Genomic DNA, 22,753 nt, shown 5'->3' with positions numbered 1-22,753 from the left:
CCCCACAAGCACATGAATACCAGCACGTGTGTGTATAAACTCTGACCTCTGCTGGGGTCCTGCTCAGTGGGGGGGTCGGGGGTCTGCAGGACAGACACGCTGTTCTGGTTGATGATCCTCAGCTTCAGCTTGGGTTTACACCTGCAGGAGAGGAAACAGCTGATCAACACCTGGCGCAGGACACACACACACACACACACACACACACACACACACACACACACACACACACACACACACACACACACACACACACACACACACACACACACACACACACACACACACACACACACACACACACACACACACACACACACACACACACACACACACACACACACACTAGGGCTGTTAGTAAGCAGGCAGAGGTTCACCTGGTGTACCTGCGGGGGGAGGTGAGCGGCTCTACCAGAGACTGCAGGTGAGACAGACCAGACTCCGTGAGACACACTCCGTCCTGAGAGTACGTCTTCCTCTCTACACACAGACCACACACACATAATGTCAGACATGGTTCAAAGCTTTAAAATACGTTGTATATAATGAATATTAGAGAGTGACCATGACCTGGTTCTCTGATCCTGGAGATGATCTGAGCCATGTAGGGAGTTTCAAAGCTCTCTGACTTTCCTGAAACACACACACACACACACACACACACACACACACACACACACACACACACACACACACACACTAAATATAAAATAATACACTTAACATTTTTACACTTTTTTCTGTAAAACTAACTAGAACTACCTGACTCTGAAAACTAAAATTGAAAGAAGACAGAATAAACAGGAATATCAATTCTGACCGTAGGAATCCCCCCGGCCGTGAGTCCTGCACAGTGAACAGTCGAAACCTTCATCAGCGGCGATCTCCACGTCTTCCTCCGAGTGCAGACCCTGACACACAGAGTGCACCCACCTGCACACACACACACACACCTTAATGTATATAAATACACTCTGTGGGAAAGGTGTAAAGGATATTCTAACCTGTGTGTGTGTGTGTGTGTGTGTGTGTGTGTGTGTGTGTTACCGGTCACACTGGTTGCACTGCAGGATGAGCTCGTCCTGGAGGTATAGCCTATGGCACAGGGGGCAGTTCCTCAGGCTGGAGCAGGGCCCACACAGGCTGAAGTTATTCTGCCAGTCACTGTACAGCCCGGGGGAGGAGGAGCCACACTGCACACACCACACACACCTGAGGAGAACACACACACACACACACACACACACACACACACACACACACACACACACACACACACACACACACACACACACACACACACACACACACACACACACACACAGTCAGAGAGTTGGACACACTGTGACTGTGTGTGTTTTTGATTGACAGTTGTACCCACCACTTGCACTTCCAGGCTCCTTTGGGCACGGTGTGCAGGGGCGGGTCCAGGCAGTACGTGTGGTAGCTGATGTCGCAGTCGTCGCACAGCAGGAGGCGGCCCGGGTCGCTCGCCTCACCGCACGCCTCACACACCGTGCACTCCAGACAGCGCCACCCTTTGGTCAGCACCACCCGCGTGATCTGGGGGAAGATGCATGTTAGAGCGGAGACGCTGCAGATTATTCATGAATTCCGATTAAATATAAACTCTGACCTTAACGTTGACGCAGTACGGATGGTAACACTGTCCACACTGAGAGCAGGCCAGCAGCCGGCCTTCAGCACCCTGACCGAAACTACCACACACCACACAAATGTCCTGTGCACACACGCACACGCACACACGCACACACACACACACGCACACACGCACGCACACACACACACACACACCATGAGTTACTACACTTCCGGATACCCAGCACTAACATGAGTGTTTGCCGGAGCGTACCTGTCTGAGGGTGAAGTGGTCCGAGGTGGAGAACATCACCACCGTGTTGTGCATCGAGTTCTCCTCTTCCTCCTTCGGCTGGTAGGCCTCCACGTACACACTCTGGAGAGGAGAGAGAGGGACGTTAATACAGTGTGTGTGTGTGTGTGTGACAGAGTGTGTGTTTATATATATATATACAGTGGGGCAAAAAAGTATTTAGTCAGCCACCAATTGTGCAAGTTCTCCCATTTCAAAAGATGAGAGAGGCCTGTAATTTTCATCATAGGTATACCTCAACTATGAGAGACAGAATGGGGGAAACAATCCAGGAAATCACATTGAAGGATTTTTAATGAATTTATTTTCAAATGATTGTGGAAAATAAGTATTTGGTCAATAACAAAAGTTCATCTCAATACTTTGTTATATACCCTTTGTTGGCAATGACAGAGGTCAAACGTTTTCTGTAAGTCTTCACAAGGTTTTCACACTGTTGCTGGTGTTTTGGCCCATTCCTCCATGCAGATCTCCTCTAAAGCAGTGATGTTTTGGGGCTGTCGCTGGGCAACACGGACTTTCAACTCCCTCCAAAGACTTTCTATGGGGTTGAGATCTGGAGACTGGCTAGGCCACTCCAGGACCTTGAAATGCTTCTTACGAAGCCACTCCTTCGTTGCCCTGGCGGTGTGTTTGGGATCATTGTCATGCTGAAAGACCCAGCCACGCTTCATCTTCAGTGCCCTTGCTGATGGAAGGAGGTTTTCACTCAAAATCTCACGATACATGGCCCCATTCATTCTTTCCTTTACACGGGTCAGTCGTCCTGGTCCCTTTGCAGAAGAACAGCCCCAAAGCATGATGTTTCCACCCCCATGCTTCACAGTAGGTATGGTGTTCTTTGGATGCAACTCTGCATTCTTTCTCCTCCAAACACGACCAGTTGAGTTTTTACCAAAAAGTTCTATTTTGGTTTCATCTGACCATATGACATTCTCCCAATCCTCTTCTGGATCATCCAAATGCCCTCTAGCAAACTTCAGACGGGCCTGGACATGTACTGGCTTAAGCAGGGGGACACGTGTGGAACTGCAGGATTGAAGTCCCTGGCGGCGTAGTGTGTTACTGATGGTAGCCTCTGTTACTTTGGTCCCAGCTCTCTGCAGGTCATTCACTAGGTCCCCCCGTGTGGTTCTGGGATTTTTGCTCACCGTTCTTGTGATCATTTTGACCCCACGGGGTGAGATCTTGCGTGGAGCCCCAGATCGAGGGAGATTAGCAGTGGTCTTGTATGTCTTCCATTTTCTAATAATTGCTCCCACAGTTGATTTCTTCACACCAAGCTGCTTACCTATTGCAGATTCAGTTTTCCCAGCCTGGTGCAGGTCTACAATGTTGTCTCTGGTCTCCTTTGACAGCTCTTTGGTCTTGGCCATAGTGGAGTTTGGAGTATGACTGTTTGAGGTTGTGGACAGGTGTCTTTTATACTGATAACCAGTTCAAAAAGGTGCCATTAACAGGTAACGAGTGGAGGACAGAGGAGCCTCTTAAAGAAGAAGTTACAGGTCTGTGAGAGCCAGAAATCTTGCTTGTTTGTAGGTGACCCAATACTTATTTTACAGAGGAATTTACCAATTAATTCATTAAGAATCAGACAATGTGATTTCCTGGATTGTTTCCCCCATTCTGTCTCTCATAGTTGAAGTGTACCTATGATAAAAATTACAGGCCTCTCTCCTCTTTTTAAATGGGAGAACCTTGCACAATTGGTGGCTGACTAAATACTATTTGGCCCCACTGTATATATATATATATGTGTGTTTGTGTGTGTTTTCTTACTCCAGGTGACACAGCCACACAGTCCTGAGTCTTCAGCCGACTCCTTCCTCTACCTCCTCTTCCTCCCAGACCTCCTCCTCTGGACCTCCTTCTGCCAGGGAACCCAGAACCACGACCCTGAGGGGGGAGAGAGGGTGGGGGAGGAACATGTTTTGGTGAAGAACTTTATTCAAGACTTTTCTCAACTTTTTCTCAACGTTTTGACTCCAGTTTAGCTCCAGGTTTTTTTTAATTCAATCTGTTTATTGTTTGAGGTCTTCTTTCATCCCATAATACCCTCTAAACTCCACACAGTGAATACTCTGCTGTGAGGGTGTGCTTGTTTTGCTCACACTCACACCCCACACAAACACAGGTAAAGAAAAGGCTTGTTTACCACTTTGATGCTCCACAGGGGGGAGTCGGGGGTGCGAGGCTTCGGGCTGTCCCACCCTGCCTCCCCCATGGAGTCCTGGGAGGACGAGGGGGGGCTCACTGCCCGGCGGCTACTCCACCACGAACTCTGAGGGGGTGGGGGGGGATACAAGAATGTTAATAAAACAGCCACTAAAGACTGATAGAGCCCAGTCTGCTCTGATTGGTCAGCTGGCCGGCTCTGTTGTGATTGGTCGACGTGCTTAGAGATGTCCTGCCCCTTAGCACGAGCGTTACATAGTGACGTACCTGTTTGACTCTGGCTCGGCCCGGGGAGAACTTCCTCTTAGTGATGGCCGGTTTACCCATCCCAATCTTTGGGGTGAGGGGGAGCACTGTAAGCGGGAGAGCCGGGGGCTGGGGGGGAGAAGATATACAAGGAGAGTTAGTGAGGGGGAGGCAGGGAGTAAAACAACAAGGAGGAGACATGTTGTCATATTTACCTTTGAGAGCGGTGTCGTTTCTCTGATGGGGGGTGAGTACCGCAGAAGGGGTGAGGGAGGGGAGAGAGGAGGCGGGGTGACGGGGGCTCTGGCGGGGGAGGTTTCGGGGGAGGCCTCAGTGGAGAAGGGAGACTGCCTCAGACGGATAGAGAGGTCGTCGGACGGCCTGGAAGAGGGGGGAGGGGGTCTTCGAGATGTCCCCCGACAGGAGAGGGGAGGGCTGGGGGTGGATAGGTGAAGAAGGGAGGGGGGGGGTGAGGAGTTCATCAGCTCCATCACCTCCAGGTCTAGTGAGACGTCCAGTTCCAGCTCGTCCACATCTGATTGGTCCTCCTGATCCTCATTTGCCTCCTCCTCCTCCTCCTCTGCTATTGGCTGCGGTGTTTTCTGCCCCGCCCCCCTCTCCGAAGGCTCAGCGTGTGATTGGTGCTCGTCTTTGGTGGGTTGAACCTGGCTCTGTGATTGGCTGTCATCGTCCGCTAATGTCACATCACAGGGAGTTGGTGTTTCTCTTTGATCGGTGGAAAGGAGAGGGACACTGTGGGGGGAGCAAGGGGAGAGTAAGGCAGTTCTGTGGGGAGGGGGGGAGGCCTCCAGAGAGCCAGCTCTAAGAGGAAGAGGAGAGGGGGAGGGAGGTAGGGGTAAGGCAGAGTGTGGTGAGGTGGGTTGTGGGGAGGGAGGAGCATCGAGAGGAGTTTCTTCATTCAGGACTTCCTGCTCTCCTCCCTCCGACTCCTCCTCTTGTTCTTCTGGACTCTCCTTTACTGTCTGTTGAACCTCCTCCTCTTCTTCAAACTTTTCCTCTTCCCCCTGTTCTTCAGTCTTGAGTCTCTCCTGCTGCTCCTCCATGATGTCTAAGAAAAGAGTACAGCAACTTAGTCTTTTTATTTTCAGACCAAAATGTTTAATTTATTTTCCACTTTTAAATCCCATTATGTTATTTGTTTGTTTACTCTTACATTTTTTCAATATTTGTTTACTATTTTCATTTTTTAAATGTATATATTTTTTTGTAAATATCTCCTGTACTCACCCTCAGTGGCTGCTGACTCGGTAGGGTCCGCCAGGGGGCTGGAAAAAGAGATGACTCCAGGACCAGCTTCAGTCTGCAGTGGGCTTGTAGGACCAGGACTAAAGCTGGCTTCAGAATCCCCAGGAGTAGCCTCACACCTCACAGGGCCACCAGGACCAGGACTAGCCTCTAGCCTCAAAGGGCTAACAGGAACAGGAATAGCCTCTAGTCTCAAAGGACTACCAGGACTAGCCTCTAGCCGCAGAGGGCTACCAGGACCAGGACTAGCTTCTAGTCTCAAAGAGCTACCAGGACTAGCCTCTAGCTGCAGAGGGCTACCAGGACCAGGACTAGCCTCTAGCGGCAGTGGGATACCAGGACCAGGACTAGCCTCTAGCGGCAGTGGGCTACCAGGACCAGGACTAGCCTCTAGCGGCAGTGGGCTGGTAGGACTGACTTGTGTCTCACCTGACAGTACAGCGCCATGAACCGGACTAGCATCTGGGCTACTGTGCACAGAGCTAGCATGAGGAGGGCTAACCTGTGAGGGGGTGCAGGGTGGGAGACTAGCGGGGGTTTCACTAATGTGTCTAGTGCTAGGCATCGCAGTGTTATCCTGAGTGGGACTAGCATGGCTCGGACTAGCTGGGGTGGAAGTAGCATCAACAGGGGAGGCTTCCGTCTGATAAAAGGGTTTTTTTGAGGCAGGGCTGTGCTGGGGGGTTGAACTAGTAATAGCTAAGGCCTGATTTGGACTAACAGAGCCATCAGGTAGGGAACTGGCAGGTACTGGGCTCGTCAGCTTAACACTGTCCACAACACAAGAATCCATGTGAACCCCACTGGGAAGATCACAGCTCTGGATGATAGAAATGGAGTCCACATCCAGACTCGAACTGGGGCTCAGCTGTGCCGCAGAACTGGTTAGAGTGTCAGGAGCTGGGCTGTGAGCTGGGCTACGATGTGTCTCTCTGTCCTGAGCTGGACTGTGAGGTGGGCTAAAACAAGCGAAGACAGTAGCATGTGCGGGGCTGCTGTTTGTTGAGCTAGCTAACGAGGGAGACCGTCTTTGGACTGGACTACAGGTGCTCTCTATGTGAACAGGACTAGCTTGACCAGCAGGACTAGACCTAGGTGGACTGTGGCTAGCAGACCTTGAGCTACTACAGTGTGGAGGACTAAAGCTAGCTGGCAGGAGGCTTGTTTGACCTGGAGAAGCAGGACAAGGACTGCAGATAGTTTGAACATTTGACTGACCAGGGCTTGTTGGACTTTGGCTGCTCGCCTCAGTCTCTAGGGGCTGTAAAAAAGTAGGACTAGTTCCCTCTTGAACATGCATGTAGTTCACCACGCTGTTAGCTTCTGTTTGACTGTCCAGATGGCTCTGAGGAGTGTCTGACAGAATAAAAGGACTTGGGGATTGGCCAACTTCCTCCATCTCCTCATCCTGACTTGGCTGGATGGATTCAGCCAGTTCTGCTGATGAACCAGTCTCTGCAGGGCTAGTCTCCAATGGTATGCTGTTTTGGATATGTGTGGGGCTCCCTTCAGTAGCTTCTTTACAACTTTCACGAGAAGGAACCCCCTGAGTGAAGCTAACTTCCTCCGTTTCACAAGGTGAGCTAGTTAGGCTAATGTGAACAAGGCTTTCTGGTGCTGGCGTGGAAGGACCGTGATGGGGGCTGAGTCCAGGCTGGTCTGGGAGTTCTTCATCTGTGCCGTGGTTAGAGGGGGGGCTACTTTCCAGTGTTTGTGCACCAATTTTATGATCTGTGGTACCTGTTAGTTCCTCTGTGAGTCTTGACTGAGAGGGAAGCTGCAAAGGCTCTGTAGACTGGACCTGTACTGGGCTGGCAGGTTGTGACAGACTACACTTTGTGACTCTGAGGGGGACTGGTGAGGGGCTACATGGCGCTGAGATGGACCGCAGTGAGGCGGGTCTTTGTGGTGAGAGGTTCAGTGTAGAAAGGCCCTGTGCTGGCCCACATCGCACTCCAGCAGGGCTGCTCGATCCAGGGCTCTCATAATCCAGTGTACGTTCGGCCTCCTGAGGGGGACTCTGTGGGGGGGATTTGCTGACCTGTTCAGGACTATGTGGCGTAGGACTACGGTGTCTTTGCGGGGTTCTGTTCTGAAGCTGTGTGCTGATGTAAGCATGACTACATGGTCTGTAGGGCGGTGACTGTGAAGCGTGTGGTGAAGGGATCTGCTCAGGTCCAGACTGAACCCGGGTAGGACTAAGCCCTACTGGAGACAGTACAAGGCTACAAGCCAAATGACTACCCTGCATTGGACTATGCTGAGAGTCTGTGGCCAAAATCTGATCCTCTGTGGAGTTCAGGGTAGGGCTGGAAGAGGTGTTCCTGACCTGAAAAGGACTCTGCTGAGCCTGAAAGGATGTAAAGTGGGTTGGGATTTGTTGAACCTCTGTTGGACTAACTTGAGGTGAGGTGGGGCTCTCCTGGTCCTCTAAAGGATTCAATGAAGCTGGGGTTTCCAGTACATTTGTCAGGCCACTGTGAGATATTGGTGAACTTTGTTGGAGATCTGGGGAATCAGGATGAGATGGAACAGGAGTTTCTTGTAGTTCTTCGTGATCAGGATGAGATGGTACAGAACTGTTTTGTAGTTCTGATGGGTCAGGGTGGTCTGCTGAAGGACTTGGCTGTAGCTCAGTGAAAGCAAGATGCGATGGTTCAGGACTTGTTTGGAGTTCCGTCGAATCAGGATGTGGTGAAACAGGAGTTTCTAGCAGTTCTGCATGATCCGGATGAGATGGTTCACAACTATTTTGGGGTTCCGTTGGGTCAGGGTGGGTTGGTGAAGGACTTTGCTGTAGCTCAGTGAAAGCTAGATGCGATGGTTCAGGACTTGCTTGGAGTACTGTCAAATCAGGATGTGGTGAAACAGGAGTATCTAGCAGTTCTGCATGATCCGGATGAGATGGTGTAGGACTGTTCTCGAGTTCTGTGTGTTCTAAATGGGATGGCGCAGGACTTTTTTGGAGTTCTGTTGAGTCAGGTGGGCATGCCTGAAGCTCTGTGGGTTCTGATTGGGACGGTTTAGTTATTTGTTGGAGTTCTGTGGGTTCATGTTGTGTTGCTACAGGACTCTTTTGGACCTCTGTTGAATCAGGTGGGCATGTCGCAGGAACATCTTGAAGCTGTTTCGGTTCAGGTTGAAATGGCAAATTAATTAGTTGGAGCTCACCAGGTTCAGTGCCAGATGGTACAACACTCTTTAGGATTTCTGTGGGATTAAGGTTGGGTGGTTCAGGACTCTTTTGGAGTTCTGTGGGACCAAGTTGTGATGGGACAGGAATTTGATGTTCTTCTTCAGGCTCAGGGTGAGACGGCGCAGAAATTTCTAGGATCTCTGTGAGTTCAGGGTGCGATAGTGTAGGACTTCGTAGGAGTTCTGTGGTATCTGTCTGTGATGGCGAAGGACTGTTTTGGAGCTTGGTTGGATCAGGGTGGGATTGCTCTGAAATCAGTTGGAGCTCTGTGGGTACAGTGCTGGATGGTGCAGGACTCTTTAGGAGTTCTGTGGGACCAGGTTGCGAGGGTGCAGGACTCCTTTCAAGTTCTGTCAAATCAGAGATCGATGGTTCAGGACTTTGTGGGAGTTCTTTGGGAACAAGTTGGAATGGTGAAGGACTGTTTTGGAGCTCTGTTGGATCGGGGAGGGATTGCTCAGGAATCTCTTCAAGCTCTGACATTTCAGGGTGAGATGGCGGAGGAATATTAAGGAGTTCTGTAGGATCAGGATGCGATGGTACAGCACTATGTGGTTGTTCTGTAGGATCAGGGTTTGATGGTACAGGACTGTTTTGCTGTTCTGTGGGATCAGGGTGCATTTGTATAGGGCTTTGTTGGAGCTCTTTTTGCTCAGGGAGGGATGGTACAGGACTATTCTGGAGCTCTGTTGGATCTGGGTGAAATGGTGCAGGACTTTGTGGAAGCTCTGGGGTATCTGTTTGGGATTTCAAAGGACTGTTTTGGAGCACTGTTGGAATGCAGGGGGATTGCTCAGGGATTTGTTTGAACTCTGACGTTTCATGGTGTGATGGAACAGGACTATGTGGTTGTTCTGTAGGATCAGGGTGTGATGGAACAGGACTATGTGGTTGTTCTGTAGGATCAGGGTGGGATGGAACAGGACTATGTGGTTGTTCTGTAGGATCAGGGTGGGATGGAACAGGACTATGTGGTTGTTCTGTAGGATCAGGGTGGGATGGAACAGGACTATGTGGTTGTTCTGTAGGATCATGGTGGGATGGAACAGGACTATGTGGTTGTTCTGTAGGATCAGGGTGGGATGGAACAGGACTATGTGGTTGTTCTGTAGGATCAGGGTGGGATGGAACAGGACTATGTGGTTGTTCTGTAGGATCAGGGTGCGATGGAACAGGACTATGTGGTTGTTCTGTAGGATCAGGGTGGGATGGAACAGGACTATGTGGTTGTTCTGTAGGATCAGGGTGCGATGGAACAGGACTATGTGGTTGTTCTGTAGGATCATGGTGTGATGGAACAGGACTATGTGGTTGTTCTGTAGGATCACGGTGTGATGGAACCAGACCATTTTGGAGCTCTGTTGGATCAGGGTACAATGGTGAGGGAATTTGTTGGAGTTCTGTGGTTTCAGGGTGTGATGGTGCTGGACTTTGTTGGAGCTCTTGTTGCTCAGGTAGGGAGTGTGCAGGACTATGTATTTCTGTGGGTTCAGGATGAGGTGGTGTCAGTTGTGTGCACGGGGTCTCGACAGGACTCTGTGGTGACTGCGAGCATGTAAGCTGGACTGGACTATGAGCGGTGGGACTGATGGGTGGAGCCTCTGTGTGACTTGGAAGTGGTGGTGGCTCTGAAATGTTTTTGGAAGATGCCTGTGTGGGACTGAGAGGGGGGGGCGGGGTAGGACTGAGTGGCTCCTCTTCCTGAGGCCTGCAGGTGGAGCAGACGTAATCTTCAGACCCTGCCCTGCCCTCCCCAACCTGGACAATACACTGTGTGTGGACACACCTGTAAACAAACATACAAACATGTAAATGTGTTTATACATCCTAACGATAACAATGCCATGGAGTCCGGCAAGGTTCCATACTTATTCTATTCACCCCATTGCCTTCTTTTCGGCACATTCCTTAGTAAACAATCCATAAAGTCAGTGTACCTATAGCAGCAGATACAGGTCCGATAGTCCTGTGGTGTGTTGAGGTCACAGAGAGGGCAGGGCAGGGCCGGGTCACATGACTCGCACAGAAACGGGTGATTGGCCCACTGGCCTGATGACCTCACACCACAGTGGCGGCAAACTCTGCAGTTCTGGAGAAGAGAGAGGTTTAAAAAAAAGTACTCTCATATATTTATAATAAAACAGAAGGTCAACAGTGTGTGAGTTTGTGTGTGTTGGGGTGTGTGTTCCTCACCTTGCAGCTCCAGCCGGTGCTCGGTGTGTGATCCAGAGGTGGTGTGAGACAGAGTGTGTGGTAGCCTTTATCACATCGCTGACACACCAGCAACACACCATCATCCCCTTGCAACCTAACACACACACAGAAGTTATGACTTGTGCACGTCCCGTTGAATACTTTTCAAAGAGAGTCGAAATGTGACTCGAGCCTCCTTCAAAAATTTGGCTGAACAATGAATCAGAATTTTATATAATATATAACCCTAAATGTGTGTGCGTCTGTGTGTTACCTGCAGCTCTGACACACTCTGCACTGAGGACACTGCCAGCCAGCCCGGTGCAGGGAGGAGGGATCCAGGGGGGGGTCCAGGCAGCTGCCATGGTAACAGTTCCCGCAGCAACAACATGTCAACACACAGTCGGCGTTTCCGGCACTCGAACACAACACACACGGTGAGGAGGGGGCTGCTGGCGGAGAAGATAAATAAATACAAATGTTCATATACATTTGATTGTTTGGATATGTGTGTGTGTGCATGTGTGTGTGTGAGCGTGTGTGTGTGTGAGCGTGTGTGTACCCGAGTGTGTGTGTCTGCTGCACAGTGTCTGTCTCTGGCTCCAGTCCTGCAGAGCGCCGGCGGCTGCAGCACACGGAAAGTGGAAGCTCCGCCCACAGCTTGTCTCCCTGCAACGCAGCGACGCTCCGAGCCGACGGCAGAACGCACACACCTGAGGACAGGTAGAGGGGGCGGTGCTTAGGTCATGTTTACATATACACAATTGACTGTGAATAAAAAATAATAACAACAACATGGTACCTGCGTGCTTCCTGAGTCGATGGCTTTGTCCACGTAGAGCAGTGATTGGCCCTCGCCACGACACACCCCCTCTGACCAGGCTGCACACTGCAGGTGAGCACAGCACTGACCTGCGCGCACACACACACACACACACACACACACACACGCACACACACACACACGCACACACACACAGTCAGATTTACCTGAAGAAGGACTGACGCTAGGAATAAATGGGGGGGTTATTTGACTTCCTGTACCTGTGGGGTCGAACAGTGATTGGACGTTGATGTCGTGAGGAAGGCCGACGGGTCCCAGCTGCTCCAGGAACTCCGAGGAAGACTCTGAAACATCCGGAGGACGATTAGAAACATCACAACAACATTTTTCTACATAAAAGTGTTTAACATTTATATCAGACAGAAGAAAAGTGAGTACTCACCACACTGTTCTGGACTGCTGCACCTACACACACACACACACACACAAACACACTCTTAATCAATATCAAACCTCATTAGTACGCTCTTATTTTGAGGGTGTAAGCAGGAAGTGGAAGGACTCACGGGGGCGGCGCCTGGTCTCCGCGGTAACAGTGGTCGTGGCAGTCGTTGTCTCGGTCGGGGGGGGCGCGGCTGTTGAGGATGTGCAGAGGGATGTAGCCCGGCGTTGGGCCGAACACCACCAGGGGGCCCTGACCCAGGGGGGGGGCCTCCCCTCGGAAACAGAAGGCACACTGCTTCAGACTGCAGGGGGGGGGACGTGTTAGATTTGATCACATTTATAGATTAAGGTATTTTCCAGAAAAAATTTTAAAAAATGTCTCACCGTTTTTTGGTGTGTCCAAGGCTGGGGGTGGGTGAGCCCCCCTCCTCCGAAAGCTGGAAGAGGGGGGACAACGAATCCTCTTCCTCCAGGGGGGGGCAGGGGGAGGCCGGAGGACTGGAGGAGCAGGGGCTCATTGGTGGGCTCTGCTCCACGGGACACTCCCCCTCTGGATCCATGGGGACAGGGCTTGGGATGGGCCGGACCTCCTCCTCCTCCTCCTCCTCCTCCTCCTCCTCCTGCTCCTCCTCAGGACCAGGAGCAGGGCTGGAGGGGGGGCTGTGGACCGAGATCAGGTCCGGGGAGGGGGGTCGGACTGGAGGCTCCTCCTCAGGGTTGGAAGCTGGAGCAGGGCTGGGGGCCGGAGCTGGGGGGGGTTAGGGGAAGTGTTATTATTGGGAAATAAAACTGAATGAAAGGACATCCTCTAAAAAACGTTTCACTCGTCTTTATTTATTCTATCGACAGAATAAATAATATGAAGTGTTGCAGGAATCAAAAGGAGCTCAACTGAAATGATGTTGCCTGGTTAAAAGATAGCAAATATAATCATCAATGAAAAAGGTTAAAACAGTTTCAAATGAACTCAAAACGAAACTCCACTGACCTTCTTCCGGGTCTGGTTCTGGACTGGGCTCTGGTTCAGGGTTTGTGTTGGACTTTCTCCTGGAGGTGGACCGTCGACGTCCTGTTGTGTTCTCCTTCACCTCTACACACACACACACACACACACACACACACACACACACACACACCTCAATCAACATGAACCAACTGAAGATAAGACTAACAGATCGGATCGTCAGAAGTGAACTCACCTGTCTTCTGGGGGGGGGGTTTCTCCGTGGCGTCCATGCTCTCATCATCCTCTACATGGGCTCGACCTCGACTCCGCCCCCTGCGCGTGCGTGCACACACACACACACACACACACACAAGAAACTCTTGCTAAAAAAACAATTACATTCCAACAATGTACATCACATATCATTAATAACACACACACACACATTCTGCTGGATCCAGCAGAATGTGTGTGTGTGTGTCTGGCAGAAAGTAAAACCTGGAGCTGACTCCAGTCCAGTCCAGTCCAGAACACACACACACACACACACACACCCCTCCTCCTATCTGCTCATTACCCAGCATGCAACTTAACCACTTCCTCTCCAACACATCTCACTCACCACAACACACACACACCAGTGTGTATGTGTGCGTTTGTGTGTGTGCGTTTGTCCCTCTCGGTGTTTGATATTAATAAAGCCTAATAAATTAGGAAGGCAGCCGTGATGTGTTTAGACACACCAGAAAGTTGGAAATTTGCACTCTGATGCGCACATGCGCGCGTGCACACACACACACACACACACACACACACACACACACACACACACACACACACACACACACACACACACACACACACACACACACACACACACACACACACACACACACACACACACACACACACACACATCTAACTGGGCGATATGGAGTAAATCCAAAGTATCCTGCACAACGTGTCAGAGCGCGAGCCAATAGGAGTCAACTTACTTCCTGGCTTTGGGAGGCGTAGGTGTTGGAGGAGGGGGGGTTGGGGGTCCATCTTTGCGAGGTCGGCCCCTGGACCTCCTCTCGAGGGCGGGGCTTGTGGCTGCGGCTTTGGCCAGCTGAGCGCTGCGTCCAGCCCGAGTGACGGGGGGAGCCGGGCCCCGGTCCCGAGGCTCCTGGGGCTGAGCCTCAGATGGCATTCTGGGTAAAAAACACAAGACAGAGAGGTCGGGGTCAGGTGTGATTCAAAGGAGAGACAGGGGAGATCTTTTATTTAATTTAGGTAGTAAGCCAGTCCTGAATATTTGCACATTTGTACATGAGCTACAGGGGTTTCTAGAACTGTATGAGGTGAACCTGAGGCGCTGGTCATGTTTAGAAGATATATTAAACCTCACGAGAGCAGACGTAAAAACAGAGCTGTCTCTGCCGTCTGACGCTCTCTTTGACCCCAACGTCATATTTCTGGACTGATTAAACCGTTTCTGACAAACAGGAATATTGTTTTCTGGCCTTACCCGGTTTACACGAAACCCTGAACATGTTATTGTTTCATCCTCCCTCTCTGTGTTTACTGCATCGTGTTGTTGAGCACCTTTAATGCAATGTGCAGGAAAGGCAGTAAATACAAAATAATGAATCAATAAATAAAGTATGAAGGTTTCTGCAGGTTCCTTACTTTATGTAAAGCCCGTTTAACAGGACTAACGTCACTATGGGAAGAAATGGATCACAGGTACCTTAAATTAAGAGATGATGACAAAGACACGAGTTACGTCCCCATTTATTAAAAAATAGGATATTATTATACAGGTCTTTATTTGTTTATATGATATTTACAAAGACCTCTTCCACTGGTGGTCTAAATGCCTTCATATTTCTCAACAAGAGGCCAAACATCGTTGTGGACAAGGAACACAAATATTGTCGTTGATGCATTTAAAATATTCCATACAAAGGCGTTAAATGTTTTGTGCCTAAAACCATTGAATACTCATGATAGATACTTTATAGTTCGTTCAATACCTGATATATTAAAGCTATTATATTGTACTTGGCGCTATATGATACTTACAGGGGACCAATTAACTAAATATATAACATAGATCTGTTGGTTTGGTGGTTTTACTGCTACTATCACTACAGTTTCTACTACTGAAGTAATACTTTATTCTAACAGAGTAATTTTGCAGTATCACTAATGTATAATGCACCAAACACACCAAGGTACATTCCTGGTATCTGTTAACCTACTGATTAAAGTTTGAAATACAAATAATTAAGAACAACTTGGTTTTTGCTTCTTAAATCTCTTTTTTTTCCTGGCATTTTATCTCCTTTAACTGTGTAAATGTTTATGCACCAATTACAACAAGGCTAGTTAAACTAACCTGTGAGCCTGCTTGTTATTAAACCTGTTTCTGGTTCTGATCAGTGGACTCTTACAGGAAAAATGACAATTCGTCCAACTGTATATATTGCATTCACACAGAACATTTATATTAATTTAATATGCTATTTCTTGCAAACTCCATGTAAATAATAGCTTATTTCTATATTATATCTGTAACTGTCCCTTGATATCCTTCAGATATATATCTTCTACTGTCATTATGTGCATATTTTACTTTAAAGTCCTATTTTATTTCCTATTTTGAGATATATTTGATGTTTATTTCTATTTATTTCCATTTCACATCATATACAACGCTTTGTTTACATGCTGCTGTGACGAAAATACAAATATAGTATACTGTGTTACATCTACATGTAATGCAGTAATTATCCATGTATTAATGTTATCATAGCTTTCTTTAAATATTACTTGAATTGTTTGAATTATTTTTGTTTTGCTTTTCCCCAACTGTGTTTATGTTTATTGGCCATAATTTGAGATGTTTGTATTTCATGTTTACGTCTATTTATTTGCATTTTCACATTATGTGCACTGCTTTGTTTACATGCAAACAATGTCCCAAATTAGGATCTATAAAGTAAACACTATCTTATCGTTGTAGTAGAAACCGATCAGTTAGCAGTTAGCCGTTAGCTTCCTCTATCTATCGTAGCAATAGCATCAGCTAGCATGTTAGCAGTCTTCGCACCGCCCAGTTTGCTGGTCACTTCTCTGTTAGCATGTAGCACCAGCTAGCATGCTAAATGCTAACAGAAACCAGCTCCAACGCGCCTTTATTCAGCGCTTTATGTAAACATTGCAACTATAAGTAGATATAAAAACACAACCGGGAATTAAAGGCTGCACATGAGTGGAGATAAAGGGAGGAAAAACCTTCTTACTGATTTGATGCAATTCTCTTTTTCCTCTCCAGCTTTGCAGCTTCAACTTAAAACCGATCAGTTTAAACTCTCTTCCCGGGAGAAAACCTCCTGTCACGAGTCTGCCATACCGACACGATCACAACAAACATTTCCCGGGAACAAGTGGAGGCGAAAAAGCAGGTTTTAGAGCTGAAAAACTGGCGAAAAAAATTAAAGTTGAAGCGGTCGCTCCGTCATGGAGGCCATGTTTGGGAGCGACCGAAGCACCGCCTCCTGTCAGCAAGCAGCAGGAGAAGAAGTAGGACCGAGGAGACCCTAACACTACTCAGTGGTGGGGAGCAAATATATCTATATAACTGTAAAATATAAAGAAATTACAAAGTTGAATCCATCTTTAAATATTGTGTAAAAGTAGAAGTACTCAGGTCTTGTACTTGAGTAAAGTAGAAGTACTCATATCTTGTACTTGAGTAAAGTAGAAGTACTCAGATCTTGTACTTGAGTAAAGTAGAAGTACTCAGATCTTGTACTTGAGTAAAGTAGAAGTACTCAGATCTTGTACTTGAGTAAAGTAGAAGTACTCAGATCTTGTACTTGAGTAAAGTAGAAGTACTCAGATCTTGTACTTGAGTAAAGTAGAAGTACTCAGATCTTGTTCTTGAGTAAAAGTAGAAGTACTCAGATCTTGTACTTGAGTAAAGTAGAAGTACTCAGATCTTGTACTTGAGTAAAGTAGAAGTACTCAGGTCTTGTACTTGAGTAAAGTAGAAGTACTCAGGTCTTGTACTTGAGTAAAGTAGAAGTACTCAGATCTTGTACTTGAGTAAAAGTAGAAGTACTCAGATCTTGTTCTTGAGTAAAGTAGAAGTACTCAGATCTTGTTCTTGAGTAAAGTAGAAGTACTCAGATCTTGTTCTTGAGTAAAGTAGAAGTACTCAGATCTTGTACTTGAGTAAAAGTAGAAGTACTCAGATCTTGTACTTGAGTAAAGTACAAGTACTCAGGTCTTGTACTTGAGTATAGTAGAAGTACTCAGGTCTTGTACTTGAGTAAAGTAGAAGTACTCAGATCTTGTACTTGAGTAAAGTAGAAGTACTCATATCTTGTACTTGAGTAAAGTAGAAGTACTCAGATCTTGTACTTGAGTAAAAGTAGAAGTACTCAGATCTTGTACTTGAGTAAAGTAGAAGTACTCAGATCTTGTACTTGAGTAAAGTAGAAGTACTCAGGTCTTGTACTTGAGTAAAGTAGAAGTACTCAGGTCTTGTACATGAGTAAAAGTAGAAGTACTCAGATCTTGTACTTGAGTAAAGTAGAAGTACTCAGATCTTGTACTTGAGTAAAGTAGAAGTACTCATATCTTGTACGGGAGTAAAAGTAGAAGTACTCATATCTTGTAGTTGAGTGAAGTAGAAGTACTCAGGTCTTGTACTTGAGTAAAGTAGAAGTACTCATATCTTGTACTTGAGTAAAGTAGAAGTACTCAGATCTTGTATTTGAGTAAAAGTAGAAGTACTCAGATCTTGTACTTGAGTAAAGTAGAAGTACTCAGGTCTTGTACTTGAGTAAAGTAGAAGTACTCAGGTCTTGTACTTGAGTAAAGTAGAAACTACTCATATCTTGTACTTGAGTAAAAGTAGAAGTACTCAGGTCTTGTACTTGAGTAAAGTAGAAGTACTCAGATCTTGTACTTGAGTAAAGTAGAAACTACTCATATCTTGTACTTGAGTAAAAGTAGAAGTACTCAGATCTTGTACTTGAGTAAAGTAGAAGTACTCAGGCCTTGTAGTTGAGTAAAGTAGAAGTACTCAGGTCTTGTACTTGAGTAAAAGTAGAAGTACTCAGATCTTGTACTTGAGTAAAGTAGAAGTACTCAGATCTTGTACTTGAGTAAAGTAGAAGTACTCAGGTCTTGTACTTTAGTAAAGTAGAAGTACTCATAGATTGTACTTGAGTGAAGTAGAAGTACTCAGGTCTTGTTCTTGAGTAAAGTAGAAGTACTCAGATCTTGTACTTGAGTAAAGTAGAAGTACTCAGGTCTTGTACTTGAGTAAAGTAGAAGTACTCAGGTCTTGTACTTGAGTAAAGTAGAAGTACTCAGATCTTGTTCTTGAGTAAAGTAGAAGTACTCAGATCTTGTACTTGAGTAAAGTAGAAGTACTCAGATCTTGTACTTGAGTAAAGTAGAAGTACTCAGATCTTGTACTTGAGTAAAGTAGAAGTACTCAGGTCTTGTACTTGAGTAAAGTAGAAGTACTCAGATCTTGTACTTGAGTAAAGTAGAAGTACTCAGATATTGTACTTGAGTAAAGTAGAAGTACTCAGATCTTGTACTTGAGTAAAGTAGAAGTACTCAGGTCTTGTACTTGAGTAAAAGTAGAAGTACTCAGATCTTGTACTTGAGTAAAGTAGAAGTACTCAGGTCTTGTACTTGAGTAAAGTAGAAGTACTCAGGTCTTGTACTTGAGTAAAGTAGAAGTACTCAGGTCTTGTACTTGAGTAAAGTAGAAGTACTCAGATCTTGTACTTGAGTAAAGTAGAAGTACTCAGGTCTTGTACTTGAGTAAAGTAGAAGTACTCAGGTCTTGTACTTGAGTAAAGTAGAAGTACTCAGATCTTGTACTTGAGTAAAGTAGAAGTACTCAGGTCTTGTACTTGAGTAAAGTAGAAGTACTCAGGTCTTGTACTTGAGTAAAGTAGAAGTACTCAGGTCTTGTACTTGAGTAAAGTAGAAGTACCAGAGTGTAGGAATACTCTGTCACAGTGAAAGTATTCTAAATGTTCCTCCAGTGAAAGTAGAAAGTACTCTCCTCTAAATGTACTTAAAGTAGTGACAGTAAAAGTAGTCATTGTCTGATTGGTCCATTTCCGAATAATATCTCTGATATGTTTTAGAATGATTGATCATTAAAGTGTTCTCAGAGCTGGTAAAGGTGCAGCTAGTTTGAATGGCTTTGTATACTGCAGGGACTGGGTTTACTGTTTGTGTGGTAGAAAGTGTCTGACCCCGCGGAGGGATCTGCAGGAGCGCTGCTCTGGTGATGCGGTTCTGTCATCAGACCGGAAGTCCCGGAGTGGAGCGCGAGGAGCCGGACTCACGCTGCACGTGCGCCAAACATACAGCCTTAATTAATTTATCAATACATATAAACATCCAAATAATAATAGAAATAGATATTATAACAGTTATAATAATTTAACTCAAAATAACAGTAAAATAATACTTACAATAGCAATAATGATTATAACACAGGTACAAACATTTTCCAAAATGTAATAATTATAATATTATACGTTAATAACCATTTTAAATTTATAATAAATATTTGTATAAATGTATTCTTTTCAGTAAAAGCACAATTAAAATTAAACACCTGTTTTATTACACTTTTATTGACAAATGCATGTAAACAATAACTCAAAAATACAAAATAACCAACACAGAAACGGTTCCTCCTGCAGCTCACGAACAGTTCAGATAAACTCCACTCCGGAGTCTGTAACACAGAAGGAGCTGCTCCTGTAGGACTTGGTTTTAGAGGAGGAAGAGGAGGTGCAGTGAACCGTGAATACCTGCTGACTTTTCTGTTCGCTGCTGCCTGCTGCTGGGGCGGCCATGTTTGTAGTCTCCTGTCTGGAGCAGAGCAGCCGGTGGGTCACCAGGCGCTTCCAGGGGCGGCAGAGGTAAGGTCGGTCTATGTCTGAGGAAGAGGAGGATGAGGAGGAAAAGGAAGAGGGTCCACTGTAGTTCCTCCTGATGGCGTGGCAGGTGGCGAAGACGGTGATCCGGTAATCCCTGAGAGGAGGAACCACAGACCAGATGTCAGGTATTTCCACAGAGAACCAAAAGTAGACCAATAGTACCACCTAAATACTGTCCTTAATGACCTCTAGAACACCCTAAATGACCTCTAGAACTTCCTAAATAAACACCAGAACCTCCTAAATGACCTCTAGAAGCTCTTAAATAAACACCAGAACCTCCTGAATGAACACTAGAACCTCCTAACTGAACACTAAAACCTCATAAATGACCTCTAGAAACTCCTAAATGACCACTTGATCCTTGCTGAACACTTAACCTCCTCAGTGACCTTTAGAACCTCCTGAATGAACACTAGAACCTCCTCAATGACGAACCTGAGCAGTCGTCCCAGCAGCTCGGCACACTTGCTGAGTTTCTCCTCCTGCTTGGAGATGCTGGTCCCGCCCTCGCTGCGGTCCAGCCAATAGAAAGCGGAGATACTGTCGATGAGCAGCAGGGCGATGCCGGGCCGGGAGGACAGCGTCGTCTCCAGGAAGTGGAGGGTGAGGAGGAGCTGGGAGGAAGAGGAGCAATGGACGACCAGGAGGCGAGAGAGACAGGAACCCAACACCTCCTCATCAGAACCCGAGGAGCTGAAGGACCGAGCTGCAGAGAGGAGAACCAGGAGAGCGTGGTGGGTTTCTGTGCATGTAAACCGTCTGCAGAGACAAAATCCTTTCATGCTTCTTCTTCTGTGGTGTGTACCTGCGTTTAGCCTGCTGTCCAGGATGCTGACCAGTCGTAACATGTCCAGACTGTAGTCGGTGTCCACAAACACCACGTCCACCTCTAGCCCGCCGGCGCCCAGCGGCAGCACGCAGCGGCTCAGCAGGTGGTACAGCAGCTCCGTCTTACCTGGCACATGTGAGGAAATCTCTCATTAAATATGTGCATCCATTTCTGTCTGACTGGATGAAGCCAGGCTCACAATTCTTGTTTCATCTTGAAGTTTAAAGTGACTCACCTGTCCCCTCGGATCCATACAGCTCCACCACCTCACCTGTCAAACACACCGCTCTTACAGAGTCAATAATAATCCAGCTCCAGATGTCATGTGATGTGTGCAGACAGGAAGTGGTGCCTCACCGTGTTCAGGTCCTCCATCTCCAGGAAACAGTCTGGTCTCGATGTCCTCCAGACAGCGCCGAGCCTCCAGACGGGCGAACAGCTGCAGACACATCACACACTGTTCATATCCTCACATATAATACACACCTTTCCAAGGACTCTCCAGGAAGGACTCAAGGACCCAAGGAGGAACAGGGTGAGACCGGATCAAGGTTAGACACTGAATCGCAGTTAAAGTCCTTGCTGTGTTTGTATTTCTACCTGCTTATTTACTATTTTTACATTTGAATTGTGGAATATACAATCTGTGTTTCCAGAATCAGAAGTCCTTTATTTGTCCCACAGAGAGGTCTTTTACACTGTTACAACAAAATAAGAGACACATATTGATTAAGAGGCATGCATAATATAAAAAATGAAGTATAAATTACACTAATTACCATTTATAAGTGTAGTATGTGTAAAATCAGTCAGAAAATTAACCAGGACACACGTAATTGTGATGTTTTTATGGAATAATCCACAGATAGGCTTTAAAATAGTTTAAAAAACTATGGTGAAATATGTTTTAATTTGACTTAAATCTATGAGTTTTAATGTTGTGCGTTTCTTGGAGAAATCTCAACGGGACAAAGCTGTTTTAACAAAGTCATAAATGTAGGTATTAGCATGTTGTTGATTATAATGCTAATATACTTTAACCTTATTTAACAATAACAGATAAATGTATACTTTACTCAGTATTATTTTAAATATAAAGTCTATCTCATAATGCTGCAGCTAAAACTCAGATATTGTCTTTAATATGAGTTTATTAATCATATATTGTTGTTCAAACACGTGATGTTTTTACCTGAGCTCCACTTTCAGTCATCAGCTGCACCAGCGAGACACGGCACTTCCGGGTTCCGCTGTTTACCGTAATGGACCGAGGGGAGGAGCTACCGGAGTGTGTGTGTGTGAAGAGTTACCGTAGAGTGTGTGAAGAGTGTGAGGAGTTACGGTAGTGTGTGTGAAGAGTGTGAGGAGCTACCGTAGTGTGTGTGAAGAGTGTGTGAAGAGTGTGAGGAGTTACGGAGTGTGTGTGAAGAGTGTGAGGAGCTACCGTAGTGTGTGTGAAGAGTGTGAGGAGCTACCGTAGTGTGTGTGAAGAGTGTGAGGAGCTACGTAGTGTGTGTGAAGAGTGTGAGGAGCTACCGTAGTGTGGTGTGAAGAGTGTGAGGAGCTACCGTAGTGTGTGTGAAGAGTGTGAGAGCTACCGTAGTGTGTGTGAAGAGTGTGAAGAGTGTGAGGAGCTACCGTAGTGTGTGTGAAGAGTGTGAGGAGCTACCGTAGGTGTTGTGAAGAGTGTGAGGAGCTACCGTAGTGGGTATGAAGAGAGCGCATACATTTTTAAAAAGTACAAGTATTGATTATACAGGATATTGTGTCGTTGTTTATCTTGTT

The 22,753-nt window shown here is 46.7% G+C and overlaps 2 protein-coding genes across 9 annotated transcripts in view; both read right to left on the bottom strand.

Annotated features, from left to right (window-relative positions):
* LOC134883941 (histone-lysine N-methyltransferase 2C-like) overlaps positions 1-16,666 on the bottom strand; it is a 36,944-nt gene extending 20,278 nt beyond the window's left edge. For 5 of the 8 annotated variants that reach the window (XM_063912461.1, XM_063912464.1, XM_063912466.1 and 2 more), the window contains exons 1-26: positions 16,453-16,666; positions 14,158-14,355; positions 13,416-13,495; positions 13,205-13,306; positions 12,601-12,964; positions 12,339-12,518; positions 12,215-12,237; positions 12,033-12,116; positions 11,791-11,900; positions 11,551-11,701; positions 11,263-11,440; positions 10,989-11,103; positions 10,733-10,884; positions 5,582-10,581; positions 4,549-5,402; positions 4,355-4,462; positions 4,068-4,193; positions 3,692-3,808; positions 1,874-1,975; positions 1,637-1,741; positions 1,382-1,563; positions 1,048-1,212; positions 821-933; positions 571-633; positions 378-480; positions 47-141 (exon numbers count right to left, since the gene is read on the bottom strand). In XM_063912461.1, coding sequence (XP_063768531.1) covers positions 47-141; positions 378-480; positions 571-633; positions 821-933; positions 1,048-1,212; positions 1,382-1,563; positions 1,637-1,741; positions 1,874-1,975; positions 3,692-3,808; positions 4,068-4,193; positions 4,355-4,462; positions 4,549-5,402; positions 5,582-10,581; positions 10,733-10,884; positions 10,989-11,103; positions 11,263-11,440; positions 11,551-11,701; positions 11,791-11,900; positions 12,033-12,116; positions 12,215-12,237; positions 12,339-12,518; positions 12,601-12,964; positions 13,205-13,306; positions 13,416-13,495; positions 14,158-14,354 — 8,869 coding nt within the window. In that variant the 5' untranslated portion in view covers position 14,355; positions 16,453-16,666. The remainder of the gene's footprint in view (positions 1-46; positions 142-377; positions 481-570; positions 634-820; positions 934-1,047; positions 1,213-1,381; positions 1,564-1,636; positions 1,742-1,873; positions 1,976-3,691; positions 3,809-4,067; positions 4,194-4,354; positions 4,463-4,548; positions 5,403-5,581; positions 10,582-10,732; positions 10,885-10,988; positions 11,104-11,262; positions 11,441-11,550; positions 11,702-11,790; positions 11,901-12,032; positions 12,117-12,214; positions 12,238-12,338; positions 12,519-12,600; positions 12,965-13,204; positions 13,307-13,415; positions 13,496-14,157; positions 14,356-16,452) is intronic. The other 3 variants (XM_063912465.1, XM_063912470.1, XM_063912462.1) reach the window with 2 other exon arrangements.
* Positions 16,667-19,800: 3,134 nt separating this feature from the next.
* On the bottom strand, positions 19,801-22,361 carry xrcc2 (X-ray repair complementing defective repair in Chinese hamster cells 2). Its single transcript, XM_063912819.1, has 6 exons — positions 22,161-22,361; positions 21,326-21,407; positions 21,204-21,239; positions 20,945-21,094; positions 20,575-20,845; positions 19,801-20,230 (listed from the first exon to the last, which is right to left on the bottom strand). Exons 1-6 carry the CDS (start codon positions 22,179-22,181, stop codon positions 19,909-19,911), a joined length of 882 nt encoding a protein of 293 aa, XP_063768889.1. The 5' UTR covers positions 22,182-22,361; the 3' UTR covers positions 19,801-19,908.
* Positions 22,362-22,753: the final 392 nt, after the last annotated feature.

This window comes from Eleginops maclovinus, chromosome 21 (genome assembly GCF_036324505.1).
Source record: "Eleginops maclovinus isolate JMC-PN-2008 ecotype Puerto Natales chromosome 21, JC_Emac_rtc_rv5, whole genome shotgun sequence".
NCBI lineage: Eukaryota > Metazoa > Chordata > Actinopteri > Perciformes > Eleginopidae > Eleginops > Eleginops maclovinus.
This window is presented reverse-complemented; position numbering and strand designations above follow the sequence as displayed.

Coding starts and splice junctions, on each gene's coding strand:
- xrcc2 (XM_063912819.1), bottom strand. CDS start 22,181: ATGACTGAAAGTGGAGCTCAG. Junction 21,095..21,203: donor GTATGGATCCGAGGGGACAG/GTGAGTCACTTT, acceptor CACATGTGCCAG/GTAAGACGGAGCTGCTGTAC. Junction 20,846..20,944: donor GGACAGCAGGCTAAACGCAG/GTACACACCACA, acceptor TCCTCTCTGCAG/CTCGGTCCTTCAGCTCCTCG.